This window comes from Mus musculus, chromosome 18, assembly GCF_000001635.26.
Source record: "Mus musculus strain C57BL/6J chromosome 18, GRCm38.p6 C57BL/6J".
Lineage (NCBI taxonomy): Eukaryota > Metazoa > Chordata > Mammalia > Rodentia > Muridae > Mus > Mus musculus.
In genome coordinates this window covers 37,153,487-37,177,355 of record NC_000084.6, presented here as the reverse complement: position 1 = coordinate 37,177,355, position 23,869 = coordinate 37,153,487, and the positions used below count along the sequence as shown (strand labels likewise).

The following is a 23,869-nucleotide window of genomic DNA, read 5'->3' as shown; positions in this document are numbered from 1 at the left end:
ATGAAGCTGAAAAGTCATTCTCTCGATGGCCCTTGGCTCAGTAGGACAATGGCTTCTGCTTTGAACAGACACACCTTGGGAAGCCTGGCAGTGTGCTGTGTGTGTGTCTGCATGCATATGTGTGTGTCTGCATGCATATGTGTGTGTGTGTGTGTGTGTGTGTGTGTGTGTGTGTGTGTGTGTGAGAGAGTGCGTGCATGCGTGTGCGTGTGTGAGTGTGTAGGGTGGAGCTGCTCTAGATTCACAGGCCTAGCTTTTTGATCTCTGACTGGAAATCAGACTGGGCAAGTGACAGGCTGATCGCCAGGGGTCACCAGAAATGACACTCCTGGTGTTTCACTCTCTTTGGGTGGGATGAGATGATCTGGAAAAAGATTCTATGACTGTTTGGTGCCTCGGGCCACAGCTGGGCTAATTTTCAGTAATCTTGGAACGGAAGAGAGAAATACAGTTGGCATATTTTTAAAGCCACAGCTCTCGCTTTGTGCCCAAAATAACTCTGCCATTTCTAGGTTAAGAGTATAAAGGCATCACGTGCTCCAAATCCCGATTCAAACATTGGAATGACTGGTCTCATACCTTCCCACTTCCCTAGCTTGAAAAAAAAATCAAATCAAACTTCTTCCAGGGTCTTCCACAACGCAGCCACAGCTCAAGCTGCCTGTTTTCTCTGTTTTATTTCCTGGCTGCTTAGGTTCTCTAGGATCTAGAAAAAGGAATTTCCCTTTATAGCATTTCTTCTCAAAAACCTTATCCACACCCCTCCATGGCAGCTGACTATGACACCCTAAGGGATAATGCTTAGAATTCAGATGTTTCAGAATGGGGTCACAGATTTGAATAAGGACCTCATCCTCGCTCCTCACATGCTATAAAACCTTGAGCAGTCAGTCTCTTGGCTCTCTCAGTGCCTACCATTTTCATGTGCAAAACAAAGATGACAATATCCACCTAATGGGATTGTGAGCATTAAAAGAGACATGGCTCATAAATTACAGAGAAGAATGCCTGGCACAAGGAGACACTGCAATAAAGAATAATTATCATTAGTACAAATACTGCTGTTAGCTTATTTCTGTGGGCAGGACCTCCAAGAAATCTCTTTTTCAGGGACCCTCATCCCAGAGGGTCTGACCTTCTCAGGTGTCACTGAGGGTCACCTTTCCAGTTTAGAAGTGGCTGGGAGGGAGACAATGATTTTTCAAGGCCTCTGGAAATGATTGCTTAGTTAAGACTTGGAAGAAAGCACTCTAGATTAGGTATCAGTGGCCCTGGGATGCTGGACAGTAGTGACATGTGCCTTTAACCCAGCACTTGGGAGGCAGAGGAAGTCAGATCTCTGTTAGTTCTGGGCCAGTCTGGTCTAAAGAACAAGTCCTAGGACAGCCAAAGCCTTGGGCTCAAACATCAGTGCCACTAATCTTTCTTCTCATTTCTTCTATACTATTTCTATAACATTGCTTTAATGGTTTCCACCTGTAAAACAAGTAAAATACCTTCTTCTCCAGAGCTTTATTACTTATGCCACTAAATATTTATTTACAACAAAGTGGTCATTATAGCAGGCGATAAGGATGTGGATATGAGTTGGGAAAGTGAATACAAACAGGTGTCCTATTCTTGAAGAGTTACAATACAGTGAGAGAAATAGGTGTGTATATGAGTTTTATGGTAGAGTAACTGGCACAAACGTAATGCTTGCCTTCCTACAGGAAGTGAAATAGTTTGTCATTTACAAATAAATTCTCTCTTCTCTCTGCTCCAGGATTCTCAATGTATCTTAATAATAGCATTACTGTAAAGTTATACCCTATGACAATCACAATTCTACTTCTAGAAATATACCACACATGGATATTGGTGAAAAATGTATAAGTCATATGTATAAAAATATGCAGATTGCATTGTTTACAAATGAAGATACTAAAGAAGGAAATAGGGTAAAAATAAATTGAATTATAGGCCTACAACTTAGTACTACTTGCCTTATCAAAGAACAAAGTAGATCAGGGGCTGGAGAGATGGCTCAGTGATTAAGAGCACTGGCTACTATTCCAAAGAACTAGGGTTCACTTCCCAGCAACCACATGGCAGCGCACACATGCCACGTGGCAGTTCATAAGTGTCTATAAAATTCCATTTCAAGAAGACCTGACACCCTCCCACAGACATACCTGTGGGCAGAACATTCATGTACATAAAATAAAACAAAAAATAAGCAGGTGTGTTTGCACTGACTTATGTACTCGTTAAACACACAAACATATAAAAATGTATTGTAAAAAAATAGTGTTCATGAGTTGTACACTAGCATGCATAGCAAATCCCACTTTGATTTATGAAAATTACAGAACTAAATAAATGTTTTAAAGGTTTGATAGAGTGAACTCTAATGTAAACTACAGGCTGTGGGTGGTAAGGATTAATCAGTTTAGTTTTATCCTCCTCTCTGGAGCAGAGCACCTACCCACAGTGAGGGATGATCATGCATGTGAGAGGGAGCACCATCCTTCCTACTCTATTTTGCTGTGAACTGCTCTAAAACACGAAGCTTGTTAGCTGAGGCTAGTGCTCGCACACCCGCCTTCCCTGCACTCAGGAGGCAAGAGACAGCAGGACCAAGGTTTAAAGTCCACACTGGGCAACACAGCAAGTAGTCCTAGGTTAGTTAACCTTGCTACATAAAGAGACCCTGTATTAAGTAAGTAAATAAAGTATATGAGAATATCCTGAGTGAGGAAACTCAGTCCCTAAAGGACATGCCTCACTTATAAGTAAATATTAGCTATAAACTACAGGATACCCATGCAACACTCCACAGACCCAAAGAAGCTAAACAAGAAGGAAGGCACAAGTGAGGAAGGATGCTTGTATCTCACTTAGAAGGGAGAATAAAATAGTCCTAAGAAGCAGATAGAGGGATGGAATTGCATTAGAGAGGGTATGGGGAAGGGACTGCGGGGTTCAGGATCAGGTATGGAGAAGGACTGGAGAGATGGGCCAATGGCCATGAGAATTAATAGAAATCTGCAACTGAGGAGGGTGGGGAGGTGGTGGGCACCTCCAGTACAAGACAGAGACCTGTGTGATAAGTGAGGTTCCTAAGAATCAATGGGAGTGACCTTAGCTATGACTCACAGCAGTGGGGATGCAGAAACTGAAGAGGCTACCTCCTGTAGCAAGGCAGGAACCCCAGTGGAGCTATCGGGACACAAACCCACCCACAAAACTATTGACCCCAAATTTATCCTGTCTACAAGAAATGCAGGCACTGGGAATGAGCAGAGACAGAAGGAATGGCTAACCAATAATGGGCCCAATTTGAGACCCATCCCATGGGCAAGTACCAATCCCTGACACCATTAATGATACTCTGTTATGCTTGCAGTCAGGAGTCTAGCATGGCTGTCCTCTGAGAGGCTCCACCCAGCAGCTGATTTAGATGCTGGTAATCTTAGCCAAAGAGTAGGTGAAGCATGAAGACTCTTATGGAAGAATAGGCTCCAAGAGGATAGGAAATCCATAGGAAGACCAACAGAGTCAACTAACCTGGACCCTTGGGACTTTTTGAGTCTGAACCACCAATGAAAGAGGTCCACAGGCTGGACCTAGGACTCCCCACACATATGTAGCAGATATGTGGCTTGGTCTTCATGTGTCTCCCAAATAACTGGAGCAGGGGCTATCTCAAAAGCTGGTCCCTCTCCATGGGATACGTTCTAGCTGGGCTACCTTGACTGGCCTCAGTGGGAGAGGATATGTCCGCGGAGACTTCTTCATATACTAAGGAAAGGGGGATACCCAGGGCAGTCCCACCTGCTCAGAGGAAAAGGGATAAGGGAATGGGGGGAAGGATAGTGGGAGGGGTGACTGGGAGGGAGAAGGAGAGAGATGTAAAATGAAAACAAAAACAAAAAACAGGACACAAAAACAAGCACACACACACAAATCCAAAAACTGGGGCATGTTATAAGGGACTTCTGAAGTTTTATCTTTATTGTTTCTCTAAATATTAAGAAGACTTGTTAAAATAAAATACTACATATTTACAAAAAGAAAAAAACTATTTGAAGGGTGTGCACAAAATTGCTAACATTGGCTGTTTCACTGAAGGAGAGTAGCTGAGAGGCATTTTCTTTTATGCAAACAGCACCATATAGTTCAATATACATTAGCAATACAATTATATTTTATCTTTAAAATATTTTATGAGCATCCTGGGAGATGAGAGAATGAGGCATTGCTCATTGTTTTAGTTCAGTGGAAATTTTAATTTTCAAAATTCTTGTTTCTTTCATAGCAAGGATCTATTTCATACCTCGGAGTGCCTCATGAAAATGGGGAGGGGGTCGTTAAGAAATTAAGAGCCTCAAGGAGGATTTTAGTGTAGATATGAGAGAGAGTACAGCCAGAGTTACCTGGAAGAGTCCAGACCTGAGAGGAGAGAGAGGGGAAGAGCGAGAGAGAAAGAAGAGAACCAAGAGAAAAAGAGGCCAAGGGGCAGGCCAAGAAAGCTCAAGGCCTAAATGGCATGGTTATATAGGAATCAGAAGCTGGGGGAGGGGAGGCGAAATCCCTGGGCTGAAGAGGTTTAGGGTCCGCAGAGGGATGAAAAGCGCTGAGTGGAGGCGCAGGTGAGCCTAGAAGCCAGGCACACGTTTTTGGTATGCTAATAGACAACACAGTTAGCTATTTCTCCCGGGTTTCTTTGGGACCTAACAGTGATGTCTTTCTAAGTGTGGAGGTCTGCGAAACCAGCCTAGCCTGTCTGGACCTAGAACTGGCTAGTATCCTCCTCCAGCCCAGTGGCAGTCTATACAGGAGTGTCGCAGCTCCCTGCCCAATCCCACAGTGTGTGAGGGCACAATCATCCCTCCCACGCCCCACCAGTAAGTAAAGCATCCCGTGCCTTTGGTTGCTCTTTGAAACTTTCCCTCTCTCCCCTCCCCCTCACATCGCAATCTGTGCGTCTCAGAAGCTGGCAGCTATCCCAGGCTCCGGGTTGCTGTGTCACTTCTCAGCCTCAAGCAACCATTTCTAGACAAGTAGTGATATCTCTGCATCGAGGACATAAAATGGAGACTCTGTCAGAACACCACAGTGACAAGAAGACAGGAGCATGGAAGACCTTCACCAACATCACCACCTTGACCTACACACTTCAATCACCGCCATTTAATCTGGTAAAAATATTTCAAAGCCTACTTGAAATAAAAATATTTCAAAGCACTGTGGTATTTTAAACTGAATGAAAATAATTGCTGGTAGCATTTTAATTTTTTTTAATTTTTTTGTTTTTGTTTTTGTTTTGTTTTGTTTTGTTTTGTTTTGTTTGTTTGTTTTTGGTGATTGACACAAAACCATCCAGAGCAATGTTCATGTATTGTAGAGAGCAATGTTCATGTATTGTAGTTTCCCTTGTTTTACATATTATTGCACAATTTGGTGACACAAAAGAGACTTTGGCACTGTGAGGTTTAATAAATCATGGTAATAAGAAGTCAGCTTTAAACATGCCTGCCTTCATGATACACACTCTCTCAGGTATGATCACACCAGGTCCCTCTCAGTCCGGTCCTATGTGTGACTGTGGGAGGATGGAGGTGGAGGTGAGTTCGTTTGTCTCTCCTTTACTTCCTTATCTGTAGACATCTAAAGTTCCCAACTTGGTTTGAGGGAGGAAAACGACTTTTCTTGTTAGCTTAGTAACTCATAAAAGCATTTTCTAAAAACAAACTTGGTGGGGGGTGGGGTGGAGCTCCACAGCCAGATAAGTAAACTACCAGTTTTGTTTTGTCATTTATTTGTTTGTTTTGTTTTTTTGTTGTTTTATCAGAGTATTGAAGGTCCTACACACTCTGGCTTACTTTGCTTTTCCATTCTGATTTCCTTTTCGCTTTCCTACCCTGTCCACCACGGGCATGCATCGTAGTCACCGAGATTATTTACTTCCCTTTATTCTTTTTTTCATGTATTGTTTCCTTTGCCCGAGATTCTCTCCCTCTCTCATACTTTCCATTCCACTATATCATCATATTAAATGCCAAGTAACCCCAGACACGGTCTCTGGATTCTCAATTCCGTCTTCTAGGCTCCAGACATCCATCACTCATGGCTTTAGAGACAAGATTTGTATCTTGCAAAAATAATTTGGGGGATCCTCTCAGAAAAGATGGACCAGCTCAGCTGACTTATATAAAGCTTGACCTGAGTACAACAGAGTCAGACATTCTGGACTGCCTCACCCTCACCTCACTCGCAATCAGCCCTGCCCATGCATGACCAGGCTGTTTTAATCACATGACACTGTCATACTTCTATCTTTACACATTTCTGTTCTCCAGTGTATTGTGACTATTATTATTTATTTTTACACTCATAATTACTAAATATTATATATTTAATATTTTAATCACATCAGCTGGATTAGAACCTGGTCTTATACAAGAGCGTAATAAATGGTGGGTGATACTAGAGAAGGGTCCTACCAAACTCAATATTGAAACCAAGCCAAGGATAGCGCCTCTAGCAAGAATTCCATATGTCCATCTGTGCCAGGGCAGTGGAGGATAGAAAGAAAGAACAGGAGTAAATGAGAATTTTAAGAAGAAAACTTGATGCCAGTGACCAGCTATGGAATTATAGCAACCTGCCTGGGCCTCGGTTGGCATAAGTATCTTCCTAGTGCCTTTCAAACAGCCACTTAGAGGCTATTATGCTGGAGGCAAGGTTGTGACCCTGAGTGAGAAAGATCACAGAAGCTAATGTCCACCTCTAAATCCCTGGATTCAAAGGTAGCACACCAAAAGAGCCATCCTCCCCAAAGAAATTTCCCAGAGGTAATTACGTGGAATCAGCTTATTCTTGGTCTAACACAAAGAAATTGAAGTGACAAGAACCACCGACTGAACAGTCCCACGACAGCAGACCTCAGCGACAGCACTGGACTGACTTCTCAGTGCCACTCAGAACACACAGGGATGTGGCTCCTCGGGAGGCTCTGTAAGGGCTCCAAGGCCTTATCACCATCAGCACTGGGAGGAGTCACCTGCTCTCAGAGAGGCTTTGCAAGTGCCTTGCCTATTACATCTTAGAAGAAACTGGTGTTGACTTAGGTTCTTATACAAGGTACACCTAAGAAACAAAACCCAGGATACATGTGAACCCAGAGAGTTAGGTCCCAATTACCCCACTCCTGTCTTTAACATAGGAAACCTCTTTGAGGAAAACATGGAAAGTTAAGGAATACTGGATAATGCACTTTCCATCCTCAAGATCCCAGTGTGCACACACATGGATCAAGTTCTTAATTCTTCTGTTATTCTTTAAGTAAGGCCTGGTTGTACCTTTTCTTCCTAGGCACAGGTGCTAGAGGCAGACAAGACAGGCCATGTGCATTGTTCCCTGGCATCACTTCATGGATAGTGACTTTTTTATTCGCCCCATGATTACTCTTTCAGAAGAGCTTTTGGGTGATTCAGAGCATGTCTTCTCCCAACCCTTAGAACGAGGTTCTTAAGCCAGGTGCACACCAGTCGGCATTAAGCTTTAGCATGGTAATGTGGTGGGAACTGGTCCTCTTGTGTCCAGAGAGGAGAGAATGCTCACCAGATCAGCATTTCTATCCCGTGGGTGATGTGCTCCGGAAAGAACTAGGAAGAAGGAGACCTTTAACTCTACTCCTTTGTCTACTGTTCCTAGGAAATAACTGTTTATTCTATTGGGGGAAGGGAATAGGGAAAGTCTGATTCTAAATAGACTGTGCCAAGTATCTGCAGTCACTGTATTCACAATATACCTTACCTAAATTCTCTTTCTTTATTCTCCCCTTGAACTTGTAATGAGTAATCAATCAACCAGGATAGCTCTCCCTTCCCACCAAGGGAACTGGATACCTGTTTTGTTTTTTTTTTTCATCCCTTTCATTTTGGAAATTGGAGGCCCTGATAGTATTCTACAGATTATTTTTGCCAATAACAACAAAGCTAACTTTGATCATTCAGCTCCTTGCATGTGCTTTTTATATTTTATATATTTATGTATGTTCTATTGTATTGTATAATGTAGGGGTAGTGCACGCTCCAGGTGAACATGTGGAAGCAAAAGAACAACTCTGCGGAGCTGGTTCTCTCATTCCACTTCCATGTGGGTTCCAGGAATTCAACTTGGGCTGCCAGGCTTGCAAGGTAGGCATTTCACCTGCTGATTCATCACACCAGCCTTGTATCTGCTCTTAATTCATTAAGATTTGGAGAGAAAAGACGATTAAATATTCCCAACTAGAGGTAGGGCAATTGGTATCTCTTTAAAAGGATTTAAAATCACGTTCCTAATATGTATCTTAGTTTACTTTCACCTTTATTAAACTATCTACATGCACACACATGCACGCGCATGCACACACACAGCCACCTCTGCTTGTACACCAAAGATCCTGTCATAGGTAAAATGATGTGCCCTTTCTCAAAGAGGACCTGTAAGTGTGTTATATTGCATGGTAAGCGTGATCTTAATCCTGTATGATTAAAGATCTTGAGATAGATTGTACTGGATTAGCTAGGTGAGCTCAGTACATTTACAGCATCCTTAGAAATGAAAGAGAGAGATTGATTTGCAGATGCTACGCTGCTGGCTTTGCAGCTGAAATAAGGACCCAAATGCTTAGAAACGCAGGCAGCCTCTAAAAGCTGCAGAGTGTAAAAACATGGGTCCTCTTATTCTTTTAATGACTTTTGAGACAGGCTCATGCTATACCACCCACCCTGGCCTGCAACTCCACATTTTCCTGCCTAAGCCTCCCAGTTGTTAGAATTGCAGTGTTGGAATAACACCTGTGTGCCTCCATGCCCAGCTTTTGGAAGAGCCTCTAAAAAATATCGTAGCGCTTCCAAGTCCATTATATTAGCCAGTGAAGCCTATTTTGAGCTTCTGATCTTCAAAAATGATAATCAAGCTATATTGTTTTAAACTACCTATTTTGTGTTAACTTGTTGTGATCTTTGGATACAGAAGTACAGTTTGCACCCTAAGGCAGAATGATGCTGTTACAAACAACTAAAAACATAAACGTGGCTTTGGAATTAGGCATTGGGTAGAGTCTGGAAGAATTTTTAGAGACAGAATAGAAAGGACTTCAACTACTTTAGAGAGACTGGTAGTAGAAATGGGTACTAATGATTCTGCTAGAGAAGACCCATAATGATATAGGAAACATGATAAAGTTGTCATTTCCTAGAGAATACCTAAATTCTTGTGAATATACTATTCATGCAAATATACACATTGAGAGTGCCTGATGTGGGGCTCAGATGGAAATACAAAACATGTTATTGGCAATTGAAGGAAAGTGGGTCCTTGCTTTAGTGCCTTGAATACACCATGATTTAGTCCATTTGGGACTTCAAGATGCTTTGAGATATCTTAAGCCACAAAATTTATGTGAACTTGTGATAGAAGTAACATGAAACCAGTACAGGCCACTGTAGCTGGCCGAGAGCTCAGGCAACAAACCCTGCCACACAGGACATGACAGGAACATGGTAAATAGGGTTTGGCAGCAGGAAGACGTGGGCTGAAATGCCTTCTTAGCACTGTATTCGTTAAAGAATTCAATAAATTTTTCTTAAGCATTCATTGGTGTGTGTAAGCCTTTTACTTGACACTGAAAATACAAAATCAGCAAAACCCTATGATCAGTTGCGTGATGTAAGGAAATCACTTACTTCTCCTAAGCCTCCACTTCCTTCTTTGAAACATGGCAATGACAGAGACATTAGTTTGATCCCTAGACCCAGGCTTTAAAAAAAAAAAAGTCAAACACGGTGTTGCACTGAGGAGGCAAAGGCAGATTGAACCTTAGAGCTTGCTGGCTAGTGAGCAAGCTTTATTTGCTTGTCGATAAATAAAACTGGAAAGTAGAAAGCACCTGACAAATGACGCCTGAGGCTGTCCTCTGAGTTTTCCCCTACACACACACACACACACACACACACACACACACAGTTATTTAATTATGGAATGCCTGGGGAATACTTCTCTCACAGTCTTTAATAAATAGTAGCTATTGCTGTTAAATCTTTCTGTTGTTCTAAAAGACTGTCTCTATAGTACAAAAGACAATGGTTCAAGAGTTAAAGACTTTAAGAGCTGATCAACAAAGACCTTCCTATTAGTACATTCACTGGGAAAATCTCCCTAGGACTGTTTTGTTTGTTTTTTGTTTGTTTGTTTGTTTTGGTTTTTTTGTGGTTTAGTATTGAGTTTTGTTGTTGCTTGTTTCATTTTGTTTTCCTAGTAAGAGAACTGGGAATACAGCTCAGTTAGCAGAGCACTTGCCTAGAAAACACCATGGGAGGAGTTCTATCTCCAGTCCTAGGAGAAGGCAGAAGGCAGGGGACAACCTTCCTAGTAGACTTTGGTAAAAATGGGGTGGGGAATTGTGTTCTATGGCTTATCAGTAAACTCAGGGACTCAAATGTATCTTCCTTATTGTGTACACATCCAGTGACCTTCTCCACCCAAAATCTAACCTCTATTCATGCAGGTTGGTGAGCATCTATTCTAAGTTGCTCACTTGGCATCCATCTGACTCCAGGTAATTATGAGAGCAGAAATGGAACACATATGCTCTTAAGCAACACAGTCTATACTGTAGAGTTAGAACAAAAGCAAAAAAGGAAAACAGAAGACCTAGAAAATATCACTTCATTACTTAGTTTTGGCCCAGCATGGCATGTGAGCTCTGGACAGAGTTGGACATAAACTCGATATGCTGAAATTTCTTGAATCATCAACACTGACCTTGCTTGTTTAGAATTTTGTCTACAAAACAACCCTCACTCATTTTTTCATTTTTAAGTCTTTATTTTAAAACGTGTGATGGCACCTGTGATCCAGAGACTAAGAGTTTGGGATACAGCAGGTAAAAGGTATGACTCTAGTAATAACAAACTTCTCGTTGTCTCTTTTCTCTTGTTGACCCAAATCTGGCCATCCAAAGGTACTTCTTCATACCTCAAATTTCAGTGGTTACACCTCTTAGATATATCTTCTACAAAGCTCTCAATTTAAACAAGAACCCAAACATCCCTTTTCATGGATTTCCTTTGGTAATATCACCTCTAGTACTAGCCCTTCCCATCCTTTACCTAGTCCTCTTCTTAGAAGGTAGACAAGATGGTTGCTGAGGAAGTACTTGGCTTCAAGACTAGATTAGGGTAGAACAGCATCTATCTCTGCTCCCTACCCTTCTGCTGATAGACAGCAAGGAGGCTTCCAATGCCAAGGCAGAATAAATCCCCTCCACAACCCACACACTCACTTCCAGCAACTGGAACCCTTATGAGCCTTCCCTAGAGACCCCTGATCTACAGTCAACATTTGACCTGAATATGTTTCTCCAGATTAGGCAGTGACCTTCTCAACTGCAAAGCCGACTGCTTCTATGAAGATGATTTTTTCAAGTTCCTTTGGCTGACTGTCTCCAAAAAAAAATCTTGCTATAAAAGTCCCTTACTATCACCGAGAGGCAGGCTTTAGTGTGTAGCTTGCCGGTGTGGGTGAGACCAAGGGCAAGACCTCTCTGGAACTACAACACTTAAAGTAATTATGAATTGCCATGGTAATTCTACTGTAAACCAGGTCAGAAGTAGACTTTTCTTGTTCGAGTGCCTTCCAAATGGGAGTTCCCAGACCCTTAATCTAAACAATCCTGGCGATCTTCCTCACAATAGGAAACACAGACTCCACCCTTCATTTTCCCTTCCTCACACAGCTTTCAAACAACAAGGCAGCCTGCTGTCTTTAGTCTTTGTGCTGCTGAGACAAGTGGAAAATTGACGAATTCTCCCTTTCTTGGGCTGTTTACTACACTGGGAACTCCCTAGCAGAAACCTGACTCAGACTGTTGATAATGGGCTTTAAAAGCCCACAACAACAGAAAAAGTGAATACCAAGACCTAGACGAGTATTTCAGAAATCCTGTTTCATGGGGTTTTGTTGTTGTTGGTTGGTTGGTGAGCTGGTTTGGTTATTTTGCTTTGTTTTGAGATTGGGTCTCACTATATAACCTGGCCTGAAACTTAGTATATAGACCAGACTGGCCTTGAACTCCTGATGATCCTCCTGTGTCAGCCCTCCTGAGCACAGGGATTACATGTGTGTATACAACAGCTGGCTCCACACAACCAGTGAACAAAAGAAGACTACAGAGTATGATTTTTCACAAACATAGTCAAAGTTGTCAGGAGGAAGTTCTTCAAGGACCATACTCTATTGCTCCAATGTAGTCAACATATTAAATGGATCTATGACAACCAGAGAAACTATAATGAGGTTCGATTCCTTGCCCAGCATTAGCCTGTGTCTTTGCATCTGTAGGTTCCTAAGGAAACTTTTGCTCTTCCTTTCTTCACTTTGCATGTCTTTAAAATGTATGTCAAGAAGCACACATTGATAAGAGCTTGGGTAATTTCCATGAGACTTAGGGTGTCCTTTTGAGGACAACTGAGAAGGAAGAAGTTCTTTTAATACATGTCATGGTTTCTAACCTTGATGGTATCTGACCTTGAGCTAGCAACGCTGGAAAAACTAGTATGAGGAGAAATGTACAGAAAATACAGGGAGTATAGAACTATCACAGAAACTACTATTATACAAAAGAATTTTTAGAACATCAAGACATTCTCAATTCCATCTTTATACCTACACAGTCAATAAAAATGGAAGGTGCTGAGTGTCCCTCCAAGTAAGAGATGAAGAAAGAACACATAGACAGAGGCAGCAAAGACTTAAGCTTCCTGGCTTCTCCTGGTGTAGTTCTTCTTTCCATATCACCTTGATACCTCCCTCCAGACCAGGCCAGAACCAGCAAGTCTTTGTGTATCATGAGCTACATGGAGAACTCCTACAAGCATAATGGGCTTTACACCCCCTGAAAATGAAATTGCATCTTCTAAGGGTTTGCTTCCCCTGCCCCTCTAGAGATCACTCACTACAAAAAGCTCTTTTCCTGGGCTGTCAAATGGAAGGTGACAGTGGAGGACACAGAAAGGAGCTGCCCTACTCACAAGATCCCTGAACTCATTTTTTTCTTCCTAATAAGGATATGCACACACCTACCAGGACTGGCATTGCCATGACAACAGCTGAAGTCCAGGGTGAGCAGGTTAGTAGAACAGCATGCTTTCTAAAGTCTTCCCAAAGGGCCTGAGGCTGCACTCACTCATGAGACATAAAAGATGTTGACAGTGCTCCTAAATGGACTCCAAAAAACTTAGCGGACATGGTTTCTTTGGGAGGAGTGACTAGGGACGGGGTCTATATTGAGTCTTTCCTTGGGGACTTGGCTTGGTTAGAAAGGCAAAAATCTATAAAATGAATAAGAACTGGATCCCCCTATAAAACTAGGACACATAACCATGTACATTTCCTGCCGAGTAAAGAGATGTGACAAAACAGGACAAAGGCAGTCCTACAAGGACATACAGAGATAAGCACTTAAAATTTCAGTGGCACAGCCTCCCCACAGAGACTACTCAGAGAACCTCAGGTCTACATTTTGAAAGTAAAGAAAGGATAGACTCATCTTTTTAAAAAAAATCCAAGAAATCATAAAAATAGCTGTTCTCTCACTAAATTTGTTTAGACTCCTTAACATGTGAGTGCTGTGCCATTCAATTACTGTAATGACTTCGTAAGGAAGTATACTACTCTTATACCCATTTCTCTGAAAAAGAAACTGAGTATAGAAAGGCCCGAGGAGCATACAGCAATTGAGCAGCACAGCAAATGTCGCAGGAAGCTTACTCTGGGTCTGCAGCTCCAGTGCTTGGCAATTATCTCTTGGGTCTGGGAAAAGCCCCTGCTTCCCACAAGAATCATAACAGACGGCTTCCACACACTTTCTGAGCCTCTAAACATACTAAGCAACATCAGAAATATTTACTCCAACCCAATGCATCTTTGCTGTTTAATTTGTGATTTTGGCACTGGGGACTGAGCCCGGGGCTTCCCACATGATAAGTAAATGCTCTAACTCTAAGTTACATTCTGTTCACTTTTTATTTTAAGATAGCATCTCCTTATGCTTGCCCAGGTGGCCTTGAACTAGGCCCCGGTTAGCAGCTCCTAAGTAGCGGAGATCACAGACCTGTGTCAACAAACTCACTTCTATAAGGATTCCTAAATTTAGGGTGTGTTGAGATCACATGGAGAGCTTGTCTGAACATTTCTAACAAGTCCCTAGATGTTATTGGTACTCTACCCCAGGAAGTGCACATTGCAAACCACTGCCTAGTACCCTGAGTTCTCTAGCTAATAAGCCTCATTGTCTTAGAGCCTATCCCACCCAATTAATCTTTCACTGTTTAGTTCCAGGTCCCCCAGGACCTTGCTTCACAAGCTATGATGTTATCTTTGGCAGAGCTGTGTGCCTTGGAATTCCCTGGGCTCTTGGTAAATAGAGAGAACAGTTATTATCCTCTGTTATCCATGGGGGATGGACTCCAGAATCATCACAGACAACGGATTTGGTTGATGTTCAAACCACATATAAAATGGTGTAGTGTTTGCATATAAATCACAATCCTCCTGTGTAGTTCATATCATCCCTAGATGGGTGGTAATGCCTAATACAATGAAAATGCCATGTAGGTTTTTACCTTGTACTATTTAGGAAAGAGTGACAAGAAAAAAAATCCCTGTACCTATCTGGTACAGATATATCTTTATCAACATATTTTCTATTTGTGGTCGGTTGACTCCATGAACCCAGAACTTGAAGATTTGCTTAGATTTCCCACTCTAAAATATTTTTATTGCTGCTTTTTCTTTTTAACTGTGGTTGTTTTGTTTATAATGTGTTTTTCCAGAGAGTCTCTTAGGTAGACCTGAACTTGAGACCCTGCTACCCTGCCACATAGCATCTCTTGTGCTGCTGTGTGCACTATCATATCCAGTTTGCACACATCCGGTAGGTCTTGAGAGTCTATGAACTGTATAAAGAGGAGCCTTGAACAACTAACTAATAGAGCAGCCTGACCTACTGCAGACAAGCAGGCAGGGCCCATCTTTTTTAGAGTCTCTCAGGATTCCCTCTAGGAATTAATCACAAGAGAACATTCATTAAGACTTTGTTGGGAGCTGGGCAGTGGTGGCGCGCACGCCTTTAATCCCAGCACTTGGGAGGCAGAGGCAGGCGGATTTCTGAGTTCAAGGACAGCCTGGTCTACAGAGTGAGGTCGAAAAGAGTAAGGTAGAAAACCAAAAGGAAAAAAAAAGACCTTATCAAGGCATTCACCCAAAGTTAAAAGTTGCACACCAGTGCCTAGCCCTTTAATGTCCCTGCCTCTAAAACGCATTCCTCCATCCTTGCAGAGGCTGTAACTGTATTTTGTGCATTCACTGTTTAGCTAATTTTCTCTGTGCTTAATCTCAAGGGAAGCTGGAAGGAAATAAGGAGACATGTGATCCAGGTCTGCTTATTACAAAAGGCAAGACTGGAGAACAGGGGCCAGTAATCAGAATTACCCAATTTAATGCCTGACTTGTTTATCCTACAGAAAACATCACCTGTAATGCCTCCATTGAGCCCTTCAGAATATAGCTTCTTTACCCCAGGCTTCTGAAGACTGTGAAGTTAAATGAAGAGCTTACCAGCAAAACAGAAGGATTAAAAGGGAAAACAACTGCAAGAGGCACACACATGAGTAAGAAGCAGTGCAAAGTGGGTCCATGTTCCTTTATGCCCCTGGTCACGGCCACTATGGCATTGGCATAAAAGGACGGTCAGTGACAAGACACGGGAAGAGCTCAGATACAAGTGGAAGAAGCCACAAGCACAAGAAAGAAACCTTCCAGAAACAATTGCACCTTCATCATAAAGCACATGAAGTCAGTGAAAAACAGGCTTTGTTTGAGACTGAAAACCAAGCTTGGAGAAGCATTTTCCTTTTCTTCAAGGAGCAACAAATAAAGGCTCCTCTCCCAGTGCCCAGGAGTGCAGCAGTGGGTGACTCAACTCTAAGGATGTTGAACAATCCAGGTAACCTCAGAGGACCTGTATCTGGACCTACAAATGGGAACTACTGGATTCTAAACATCAGGTCATCAGTCAAAGCCAGATAGTAGATTACAAGCCATGCAATTATTTCCCCCCAAACATGAGTAAGCTGACTACATATGCGTTGATGTTCCATGCCAAACACTGCGATGCATTTAGGCACTTGGTTTTGTGTAGTCAGTAAGTAAGTCTGACACTGGAATTCAGCTCAGCTCTTATTCTAAATAATATTAATCTTTACACCATTCCTCTTCAAATGACAAAGAACACAGTTCTAATGCCTCCAAGTACAAAGGACATGGCAGAAGGCAGAGGACAGCCCTTTACCTTTGTGTAGTTGGTGTGGAGGTGTTTCAAAGAGCATAGTTAGGTCACCATGGAATAGCTGAAAAAAATGTGAGCCTGACCACTCCATGAGGGTCATGGGGCATGTATCAGCAGCCAGTAAGGGAGGAGAGCAATGGAGATTCTTCATCTATCTCCATCAAAACTATGGATCCTGAACAGTTGAGCAAAATGATCTCCAGACTCCACCCCTGTCTAAGAAGCTGTTGGCTGTGGATAGATGATGGGAATATTTTTTTTCTTGAGGATGTGGTAACTGATAGATTTCCCAGTCTCCAGTGCATGGCCCCACACCCTTGCATATATGGGCAGCACTAACAGGACTTAAAGGGCTGTCAAAACAAATGCCATGGAGTTAGGGGGATAGAGGGAAAGTTGGAAGGGGTAGATGGAGATTAAGTAGGATCATATTCACTATATACACATATGAAACTCTCAAATATGAAAAAATTTTAAAATGAATTTGGCTGCAACTGCTTTCTGACAAATAGTAAATGTAAGTGTATGTATGCATATATATTGGATGTGTGTATATACACATGTGTGTATATGTATTCATATACACATATATTTATGCTTTAGGAATATTTATCCCTAATATTCTTTTGAATCTGAAGGACAGACCTGGTTCCAAAACATGAAATAATCCATAAATGCTCCCATTTTATATGTGGCTGGAGGTTTACACTGATCAATGTCATTAATGAGAGGATATATTCAAAGCTAGCTCCTAATTTACCAAACTAATGTATAATGTCTTCATGACGGCAAGACTAACCCTAGAGGTAGGGAGTGTGCTCAAGCATGACTTTATGTGTGGCTTTGGGTGGCTCTGACCTGCCTAGGTGCTTCCTCATCCTACAACAGTTAGTATGCTGAAAACACTCTCCTCTCTCACTCATTCACTGAACCAGGACTGCAGATTGGTTCAATGGAGTCTTTCATGTTCTTCCCCTTGCCATCTGGCAATATTAGCTATATAATAAATTGCTTCAACTTGTGCATTTTTGACCAACCGTACTTTTAGTTGACATGTGAAACACTCATACATAGCAAATGCTGCTTGATTAGAATAAATAAAGTCCTTGGAATTGCCAGCAAAATATAGGCCCTTAGCTGTGCACGTTATTCAGCCTAATCATTTGAAAGGCATCTGGTTATTTTTAGAGAGAAGTTTTCACATATACATTCTTATGTCATCTGTTCTGTATTGTGCATGCACTCGTTTTAATTTGGGTGGGTTTTTGCAAAGCAGCATGCTTTGCGGTCATGTCACATAGGCCTGGATTTGGAGCAAGATGTCTTGTGTTTGAAACCTGTCTCTGCTACTCAGAAGCTTTGTGAACTTGGATTCAGAACTGAACGGTCTCTGTTTCTTCAGCCTTTAAAACTGAAATAGGTGTAATAGGTTCTCAGTTATCTACTTTCAACTCTTGAAGAACTCTAAGCATGAAATGAAAACAGTCATGTATATCCAGAGGCCGTGTTTTATGGAAGAAAAGAAAGACCCAAAAAGGAGCCATCAACATTTCTGCTCTTAAAAAAAACAGTTCATTTGACAAGTTTCCAGAGGAACAGCGAGATTCTGACTCCTTACCTGGTGTTGCACTGGATACTGTTGGCCACTGCTGATCAGGCCCTCCTGGACCAGCCCGTAGAATGCCAGCCTCCTCCAGGTGCACAGAGCTGAATAAACACATAGACCCAGATAACAGTTAGACCATAAACGCCTTTCCAACTCTCTCCCTGCCCTCAGAAATTGCCCCCATTTTGAAGGGAGGGCTGCAGCCAACACTCCTTGCTCATGCTTGAACTGCAGCCATTCCTGCTGAACAGTCACCTTGTAAAACTGCAAGACCATTGCTGACTTGCCGCCTGCTGTGGCACTGTGATAATAACGTGTTCTGTCTTTATGGCAGTTCTGGTTTTCATTAATGCCTCGTGGTGCACACTAAATCTAACAAAAGACCCTCAAGAGGACAAATGCCATCTTAACGTCTCAGTGCTGATGAGGGAAGCTAGTTCCCTGAACTCCCAACCCTCTCTCAGGTTAAAACACACTAATATCGTTGATAGTAACATTAGTTTGGCTACTCGACTCCTTCCTGGGAGTCGGAGGATAGACATGTACAGCTGAGAATTGAGCTCTATGTCTCATACATGCTTGCCAAGGTCTCTATCATTGAGTTACATCCCCAAACCTTCCTACTTTATTTCAAGGACAGTGTCACTAAGTTACCCAAGCTGGCTTTGAAGTTGCTGTTTTTCTCTACCTGCCTCCTATGTAGAAGGGGTTACAGGCATGAGCAGCAAAACCCAGCCCAGCTATTTAGTTTAGTTTAGTTTTTTTTTTAAAGAAAACTTCGATAAACTACAAAGAACAGTTGGATGGATAGACAGTGACAAAAGTATTGCTTGCTCCAGCTCTGATTAATTCTTAGCTTTACTCCTGTCTTTTTTTTTTTTCTGTATTGTTTTATGCATAGATGATCTACCCAACACATCCTAAGACAAAAGAAACCCAATTGCAGCAACTCATAGATCCAGAAGAGACTAATTCAACATAAAACACTGCTGGGACATGATCTGAGAGACTCGTTAAGGCTAGCAGAGAGAAATCAAACCGTCTAAGGTCAGGAAGAACTCTGTGTCAATTTATGTATGTCTACAGCTAGTCCACATCAGAGCTTCAAATATATCCAGATAGAAAAAGAAGGAAAACAGGGTCCCAGCTCAGTAACTGGGACAATTCTCCTAAGTTGGTAGACACATTAAAATTATAGACATTTGCTTATCCTCAAATTAAATTACTAAGACCTCAGTGACTGACTAAAGGAGTGACAGGAGACAACGGATCAGAAGTGGAACTATTGGAGGAATGGGATCTATGCATCCAGCAGTCCCTTGCTTGTTCACTCCAAATACACTGGGTAGAAATCCACAGGCTAAATTATGACTTAACATCCTTATCCTTCACTTCCAGCCCAGAATTTTCTTTCTATATTTTTTTAATTGTAATATCCTTTGGGCATTCTTGGAGCTACCAGAAAAGTATAAGGACATAAAGATGTAACTTCCTTGCAACCAGATCAGCTCAAAACAGATTTAAAAAGTAAAATGAGGATGGCATGATGCCCAAGGCTGGGCAGGCCAAGTGCACTGTGGGAAGGGGGCATTCTTCAAGGTCACAGCTTTGATACATGGTCAATACTCTACACTGTGAGCAAGACAAAATGCTTTAGTTTCGAGTTGTATTTCATTTCTTACACACTTAAATCCCAAACTGAAACCCAAACAGGAGCAAACCAGGACAAGAAAGTGATAATTCCTTTACTGTTTTATTTTAAACATAGTGTCTCAAAAGCTGCACCTCATAGCTTTGGTACCTTTCGAGCAAAACCCTAATTCAATCACAATGTAAAAGCTGATATGTAAAATGGGCTTAATTTACCTAATGCACAGCTCCACAATCATCTCAGATATACAATATCTCTCTAATATATGCAAACAATTCCTCTGGTACCTAGTATCTATATAAGAGGTTCTAGATTAAAATCATAACCCTGGTTCCAGCATGGCATCTCACCAAGCCCGTTACCAACCTTCAGCCCTTCCCTGATTACTTCTGATTCAGAAATAGCACCCGTATAATGATCTCTACTCATTTGTAAGCTTGAGAAGGCATTAATTTATTTTAATCTAATGCATGTTTAATGAGCTAAAATTACATTTTCATTAATTCTACACATACTATGCTATAAGCTTTTTCTTTAGACATTGACCTAGGTTTGATGAAGACTCCGTTCATAATTTCCCAGATATTATGAGAGGCATGAAGTCTGGAGTTCATTTCTTCTTCAAAGTTAAATCCTTTTGCTAATATAATCATTAGTTTCTTGAGTCTCCCTATCTGGCTTCCAAAGACAGTCACAAATAATGAATCTTTCATTTGGCCCCATGGCATGGACACATCAGCTCTGGGAATCAGTTACTGTCAAAGAGACAAAGTAGAAAAGACCAAACTATATTAAGTCTGAGTCTTGAGTAATCCTATTACTCTAGGTTGTTCCAAAGCAAGCTAGATTAGTCTCTAGATATTCAGTAATGTCCTGAACATGGCTCATCTCTAAAGAGCTCATGATATTGGTAACAATAAGACAGCAAAATGATGGCGAAGATAAAAAAAAATTCTAGAAGGAGCAAATATATAAACAAGAACAGCTATCAGTTAATGTGTTTAACAGTGTGTAATCGTCAGTGGGAGATAGGCAATGAAGAACTATGAGATAGGAAACAGTTTATGTATATACATTTATAATGCACTCAAACCTGAAAGTGCCTAAACTTGAATTAGTTATAATTTTTAAGAGAGAGAAAAATGGGTGAGAGTGATGAAGAACTCGAAATGATCATGGGGAATTTAAAATATTTTTAAGCTGATACAAAAGTTTTTAAACTGACACATCCTTGCAGGAATTTTGATGAAAGTACAGAAACCAGCCTGATCCCACACGGCATTCTCATTTCCCGGCACTCAATAAGCACTTGGCACTGATTACTTCCAATGTTTCAAGAAATAATCATGAAGACCAAAATAATTGCATTCCCGGGCAGAGTTTTAAAAGCTTCTCAATTTAAACAGCTGCTTCTGGGCTGTGGAGATACAGTTTATCTAACAGAGCCTACTTTGAGTTTCTCCCAAGTGAAGGAAGGAATGAAGGAGAAGGAAGGACATACCTGTGCATGCCTGCTCTTAGCGAGGCAGAGTAGCGCCAGTCAGGGTTGGGCTGCCGGGGCTGCAAAAATCAAAGGGAGTTTGTTGTTAAAATGGCAAATCAATGTTCACCTAAGGCAGTACTACTTGATTAGTTATTCCTTAAATATTTTCATCACACAATCCAAAGATACCAAATGGGACATCTCATATGAAACCCATAACACATATCAGTTTAGGAAATCCATACTTAGGGGTGCTGTGAGGGTCGGGCTTAGATGTGCCCTGCCCAATATCAGTCTATGTTCTTAGAACATTAGAGGACCAAGGGCCTCTCCTCCCACTGATGACCGACTAGGCCATCCTCTGCTACATATACCGCTAGAACCACAAGTTCCACCATGTGTTTTCTTTGATTGGTGGTACAGTTCCAAGGAGCTCTGGGGGTACTGGTTATTTCATATTGATGTTCCTCCTATAGGGCTTCAGTCACCTTCAGCTCCCTGCGTATTTCTTGGTCCTGTGAAGGCTCTATGCCCCAGTATAGGGGAATGCCAGTACCAGGAATGGGAGTGGGTGGGTTGGGGAGTAGGGGGAGGGTGGAGGGGATAGGGAATTTTTTGAGGGGAATCTAGGAAAGGGGATAACATTTGAAATGTGAATAAAGAAAAAAATCTAATAAAAAAATAAATTAATTTTATATACACCAAACAAACAAACAAACATTAGAGGAGTTTGTCTCATGACAGGAAAAAAAAAATCCATTGTTTTTACCCTCAAATGCCCCATGACAGGCACACCTTCAGTCCTGTAGTCTAGCTATAACAGTTCAGGACCACACAAATTCTGCAGATCTGCCTGGACTGCAGAGGACTGCAATCTACTGCTGGCTTTGCAGACTGCAGCATGTTTGACCTGAGAAGGATGTGCCCAGTCGTAACACTAGCAACTGACAACAGCCTCTTCAACTGATGGAGGAGGGACAGCAAAGAGAAGAAAACAAACCACTGTAGTTTGACCTTGTTTGGCTACCCAAACCTACTTGTAAATCTGCACTGGCTCCCTGCCCCTTTCTCATGCTTTACCTCCTGATTCACTAGGCTCTGATTGCTTAGCAGGAAGTAGATGAAATCCACAAGGACTCCAACTCTTTCTGCACCACCTGTGTCCTAGAAAGAAAATTTGTGTGCCCTCTGCCCACAAACTGTCATTCCAAAGTAGAATTGATAAAGAAGAAAATATGGCACCTGAAGACTGGTGGGGAGCCAGAAGGTACTCGGAATCACTAGAGACTAAATCAGGCATGGATACTAAACTGGAAATGGAAGGGGGGATTTCTTCTAGGTTACAATGATCATAGCAACATAAAGCGGTTGCAGTGCCAGGCAATGGGTTCAAAGTTCAAACTATACTTACCCCCGTCGTTCATATAGTCCATGCAAGTAATGTGAAGTACTTTCATAAATACACTTCAGAATGCCCACTGGAGTGATGGGGTCAGCATTCCCTACCCCCATAAAAGCTGTCACCTCATTATTTTGTATTCTGCTAGCAAGCTATGTATGTGTAACTGGCTTCATCCTTGGTTTTCAAATCTATAACATGCCATGACTGTCACATATAAAGTTGCATAAATTACCTACAGACTAAATGAAATGGACTTCCATTTTCTACAAGTATTTTTAGAGGCAACAAAAGATAAAATGTTTGCAAATAATTTTATGAACCTGAAAACGTAAGTAAAATACATCTTACTAAGTTCTCATCATTACTGTCTCCTGCCATAGGCAGAACCAGTGTTAGCTTGTCCACTGAGGAAAGTCTTTCTAGAAAGACTCTAACATCTGCTGAGTAACTGAAGCTTATCTTTCTATGATTGAGTAACACTCATGATGAAAATCACTGCAACTTGATCTTTGGGATGAAATTACTAACCTCGGTTTGCTGAAAGGCACAATTCTATCTGGGCTGAACAGGAAACTCACTTTATTACACAATCTAACTTCCTCAACAACACATTTAATTTGTCATGTTGCTATTTTCAATAACAGCCCATCTGCAACAACTTACTTCTCAGATTTATTTGCCACAATGATAGTTATGAGATTTCTTATGGCAATAAGATCAGACAGAGGAAAAGAAAGGAAGAAAGCAACTAGAACGTCTTAATTCACCATCCAATACTACACAATGAAATAAGCATTTTTATCCCAGTACTTTCCTGACCAGGTGATATATTCTGTGAAACTGACTGTATTGGTTTTACTCATAAAGCACAGATATCTTCAAAAGATGAATGAACACAAGATTATTCCTTAGAACATGGGGAAGACTGATATTAGATAAATTTTTAGAATTTTTTAGGTAAATGAACTGTCACAAAAGTTGTGATAATTACACTTTAAGTATAAAAATGAGTGAGCTGTAAAGACATGAAATTTGCCCAATTGGTGAATTCAAGTGGTAGTTACATATAGTTACTTCTGCATTCCTAGATGTTGATGCATCTTAAAATAATGCAAAATTGAAACCCAAAAATGTATGTGGGCTGAATACAAAATTTGGTTCAGTTTGCAAAAAGTTCAGGTTAAAAGACTGACTACTGATGTATCTGCTACAAGATAGGAGGGCCTGGGACTGATTATGACTGTTTGCCTCTAAGATATTTGAATATTACACCTCAGAATTAAAAGGGCTTTTTCTCTTTCTCCACTTTATCTGTTTGTTTGTTCATCTGAAAGAAGGTATCA

At 41.4% G+C, this 23,869-nt stretch overlaps 17 protein-coding genes across 17 annotated transcripts in view; all 17 read right to left on the bottom strand.

Moving 5' to 3' along the window:
• The window catches only part of Pcdha1 (protocadherin alpha 1), a 257,373-nt gene that overhangs the window by 10,302 nt on the left and 223,202 nt on the right, over window positions 1-23,869 (bottom strand). The window contains exons 2-3 of the mRNA NM_054072.1: window positions 21,143-21,201; window positions 18,003-18,091 (exon numbers count right to left, since the gene is read on the bottom strand). Of these exons, the coding sequence (NP_473413.1) occupies window positions 18,003-18,091; window positions 21,143-21,201 (148 nt within the window). The remainder of the gene's footprint in view (window positions 1-18,002; window positions 18,092-21,142; window positions 21,202-23,869) is intronic.
• Window positions 1-23,869, bottom strand: part of Pcdha2 (protocadherin alpha 2) — a 248,457-nt gene that overhangs the window by 10,306 nt on the left and 214,282 nt on the right. The window contains exons 2-3 of the mRNA NM_198117.2: window positions 21,143-21,201; window positions 18,003-18,091 (exon numbers count right to left, since the gene is read on the bottom strand). Of these exons, the coding sequence (NP_932785.1) occupies window positions 18,003-18,091; window positions 21,143-21,201 (148 nt within the window). The remainder of the gene's footprint in view (window positions 1-18,002; window positions 18,092-21,142; window positions 21,202-23,869) is intronic.
• The window catches only part of Pcdha3 (protocadherin alpha 3), a 241,576-nt gene that overhangs the window by 10,308 nt on the left and 207,399 nt on the right, over window positions 1-23,869 (bottom strand). The window contains exons 2-3 of the mRNA NM_138662.2: window positions 21,143-21,201; window positions 18,003-18,091 (exon numbers count right to left, since the gene is read on the bottom strand). Of these exons, the coding sequence (NP_619603.1) occupies window positions 18,003-18,091; window positions 21,143-21,201 (148 nt within the window). The remainder of the gene's footprint in view (window positions 1-18,002; window positions 18,092-21,142; window positions 21,202-23,869) is intronic.
• The window catches only part of Gm37013 (predicted gene, 37013), an 889,226-nt gene that overhangs the window by 664,518 nt on the left and 200,839 nt on the right, over window positions 1-23,869 (bottom strand). The window lies entirely within an intron of this gene.
• Window positions 1-23,869, bottom strand: part of Pcdha4 (protocadherin alpha 4) — a 234,969-nt gene that overhangs the window by 10,302 nt on the left and 200,798 nt on the right. The window contains exons 2-3 of the mRNA NM_007766.2: window positions 21,143-21,201; window positions 18,003-18,091 (exon numbers count right to left, since the gene is read on the bottom strand). Of these exons, the coding sequence (NP_031792.1) occupies window positions 18,003-18,091; window positions 21,143-21,201 (148 nt within the window). The remainder of the gene's footprint in view (window positions 1-18,002; window positions 18,092-21,142; window positions 21,202-23,869) is intronic.
• Window positions 1-23,869, bottom strand: part of Pcdha5 (protocadherin alpha 5) — a 227,388-nt gene that overhangs the window by 10,308 nt on the left and 193,211 nt on the right. Inside the window, exons 2-3 of the mRNA NM_009959.2 lie at window positions 21,143-21,201; window positions 18,003-18,091 (exon numbers count right to left, since the gene is read on the bottom strand). Of these exons, the coding sequence (NP_034089.1) occupies window positions 18,003-18,091; window positions 21,143-21,201 (148 nt within the window). The remainder of the gene's footprint in view (window positions 1-18,002; window positions 18,092-21,142; window positions 21,202-23,869) is intronic.
• The window catches only part of Pcdha6 (protocadherin alpha 6), a 221,273-nt gene that overhangs the window by 11,542 nt on the left and 185,862 nt on the right, over window positions 1-23,869 (bottom strand). The window contains exons 2-3 of the mRNA NM_007767.4: window positions 21,143-21,201; window positions 18,003-18,091 (exon numbers count right to left, since the gene is read on the bottom strand). Coding sequence (NP_031793.2) covers window positions 18,003-18,091; window positions 21,143-21,201 — 148 coding nt within the window. The remainder of the gene's footprint in view (window positions 1-18,002; window positions 18,092-21,142; window positions 21,202-23,869) is intronic.
• The window catches only part of Gm38666 (predicted gene, 38666), an 874,243-nt gene that overhangs the window by 664,518 nt on the left and 185,856 nt on the right, over window positions 1-23,869 (bottom strand). The gene's annotated exons all lie outside the window — the stretch shown is intronic.
• The window catches only part of Gm38667 (predicted gene, 38667), an 868,072-nt gene that overhangs the window by 664,518 nt on the left and 179,685 nt on the right, over window positions 1-23,869 (bottom strand). The gene's annotated exons all lie outside the window — the stretch shown is intronic.
• Pcdha7 (protocadherin alpha 7) overlaps window positions 1-23,869 on the bottom strand; it is a 213,853-nt gene that overhangs the window by 10,308 nt on the left and 179,676 nt on the right. The window contains exons 2-3 of the mRNA NM_009957.2: window positions 21,143-21,201; window positions 18,003-18,091 (exon numbers count right to left, since the gene is read on the bottom strand). Coding sequence (NP_034087.2) covers window positions 18,003-18,091; window positions 21,143-21,201 — 148 coding nt within the window. The remainder of the gene's footprint in view (window positions 1-18,002; window positions 18,092-21,142; window positions 21,202-23,869) is intronic.
• The window catches only part of Pcdha8 (protocadherin alpha 8), a 195,191-nt gene that overhangs the window by 10,302 nt on the left and 161,020 nt on the right, over window positions 1-23,869 (bottom strand). The window contains exons 2-3 of the mRNA NM_201243.1: window positions 21,143-21,201; window positions 18,003-18,091 (exon numbers count right to left, since the gene is read on the bottom strand). Coding sequence (NP_957695.1) covers window positions 18,003-18,091; window positions 21,143-21,201 — 148 coding nt within the window. The remainder of the gene's footprint in view (window positions 1-18,002; window positions 18,092-21,142; window positions 21,202-23,869) is intronic.
• Window positions 1-23,869, bottom strand: part of Pcdha9 (protocadherin alpha 9) — a 189,778-nt gene that overhangs the window by 10,302 nt on the left and 155,607 nt on the right. Inside the window, exons 2-3 of the mRNA NM_138661.1 lie at window positions 21,143-21,201; window positions 18,003-18,091 (exon numbers count right to left, since the gene is read on the bottom strand). Of these exons, the coding sequence (NP_619602.1) occupies window positions 18,003-18,091; window positions 21,143-21,201 (148 nt within the window). The remainder of the gene's footprint in view (window positions 1-18,002; window positions 18,092-21,142; window positions 21,202-23,869) is intronic.
• The window catches only part of Pcdha10 (protocadherin alpha 10), a 182,338-nt gene that overhangs the window by 10,302 nt on the left and 148,167 nt on the right, over window positions 1-23,869 (bottom strand). Inside the window, exons 2-3 of the mRNA NM_009961.1 lie at window positions 21,143-21,201; window positions 18,003-18,091 (exon numbers count right to left, since the gene is read on the bottom strand). Coding sequence (NP_034091.1) covers window positions 18,003-18,091; window positions 21,143-21,201 — 148 coding nt within the window. The remainder of the gene's footprint in view (window positions 1-18,002; window positions 18,092-21,142; window positions 21,202-23,869) is intronic.
• Window positions 1-23,869, bottom strand: part of Pcdha11 (protocadherin alpha 11) — a 176,800-nt gene that overhangs the window by 10,302 nt on the left and 142,629 nt on the right. Inside the window, exons 2-3 of the mRNA NM_009960.1 lie at window positions 21,143-21,201; window positions 18,003-18,091 (exon numbers count right to left, since the gene is read on the bottom strand). Of these exons, the coding sequence (NP_034090.1) occupies window positions 18,003-18,091; window positions 21,143-21,201 (148 nt within the window). The remainder of the gene's footprint in view (window positions 1-18,002; window positions 18,092-21,142; window positions 21,202-23,869) is intronic.
• Window positions 1-23,869, bottom strand: part of Pcdha12 (protocadherin alpha 12) — a 167,428-nt gene that overhangs the window by 10,302 nt on the left and 133,257 nt on the right. The window contains exons 2-3 of the mRNA NM_138663.2: window positions 21,143-21,201; window positions 18,003-18,091 (exon numbers count right to left, since the gene is read on the bottom strand). Of these exons, the coding sequence (NP_619604.1) occupies window positions 18,003-18,091; window positions 21,143-21,201 (148 nt within the window). The remainder of the gene's footprint in view (window positions 1-18,002; window positions 18,092-21,142; window positions 21,202-23,869) is intronic.
• The window catches only part of Pcdhac1 (protocadherin alpha subfamily C, 1), a 97,522-nt gene that overhangs the window by 10,302 nt on the left and 63,351 nt on the right, over window positions 1-23,869 (bottom strand). Inside the window, exons 2-3 of the mRNA NM_001003671.1 lie at window positions 21,143-21,201; window positions 18,003-18,091 (exon numbers count right to left, since the gene is read on the bottom strand). Coding sequence (NP_001003671.1) covers window positions 18,003-18,091; window positions 21,143-21,201 — 148 coding nt within the window. The remainder of the gene's footprint in view (window positions 1-18,002; window positions 18,092-21,142; window positions 21,202-23,869) is intronic.
• Pcdhac2 (protocadherin alpha subfamily C, 2) overlaps window positions 1-23,869 on the bottom strand; it is a 43,986-nt gene that overhangs the window by 10,308 nt on the left and 9,809 nt on the right. The window contains exons 2-3 of the mRNA NM_001003672.2: window positions 21,143-21,201; window positions 18,003-18,091 (exon numbers count right to left, since the gene is read on the bottom strand). Of these exons, the coding sequence (NP_001003672.1) occupies window positions 18,003-18,091; window positions 21,143-21,201 (148 nt within the window). The remainder of the gene's footprint in view (window positions 1-18,002; window positions 18,092-21,142; window positions 21,202-23,869) is intronic.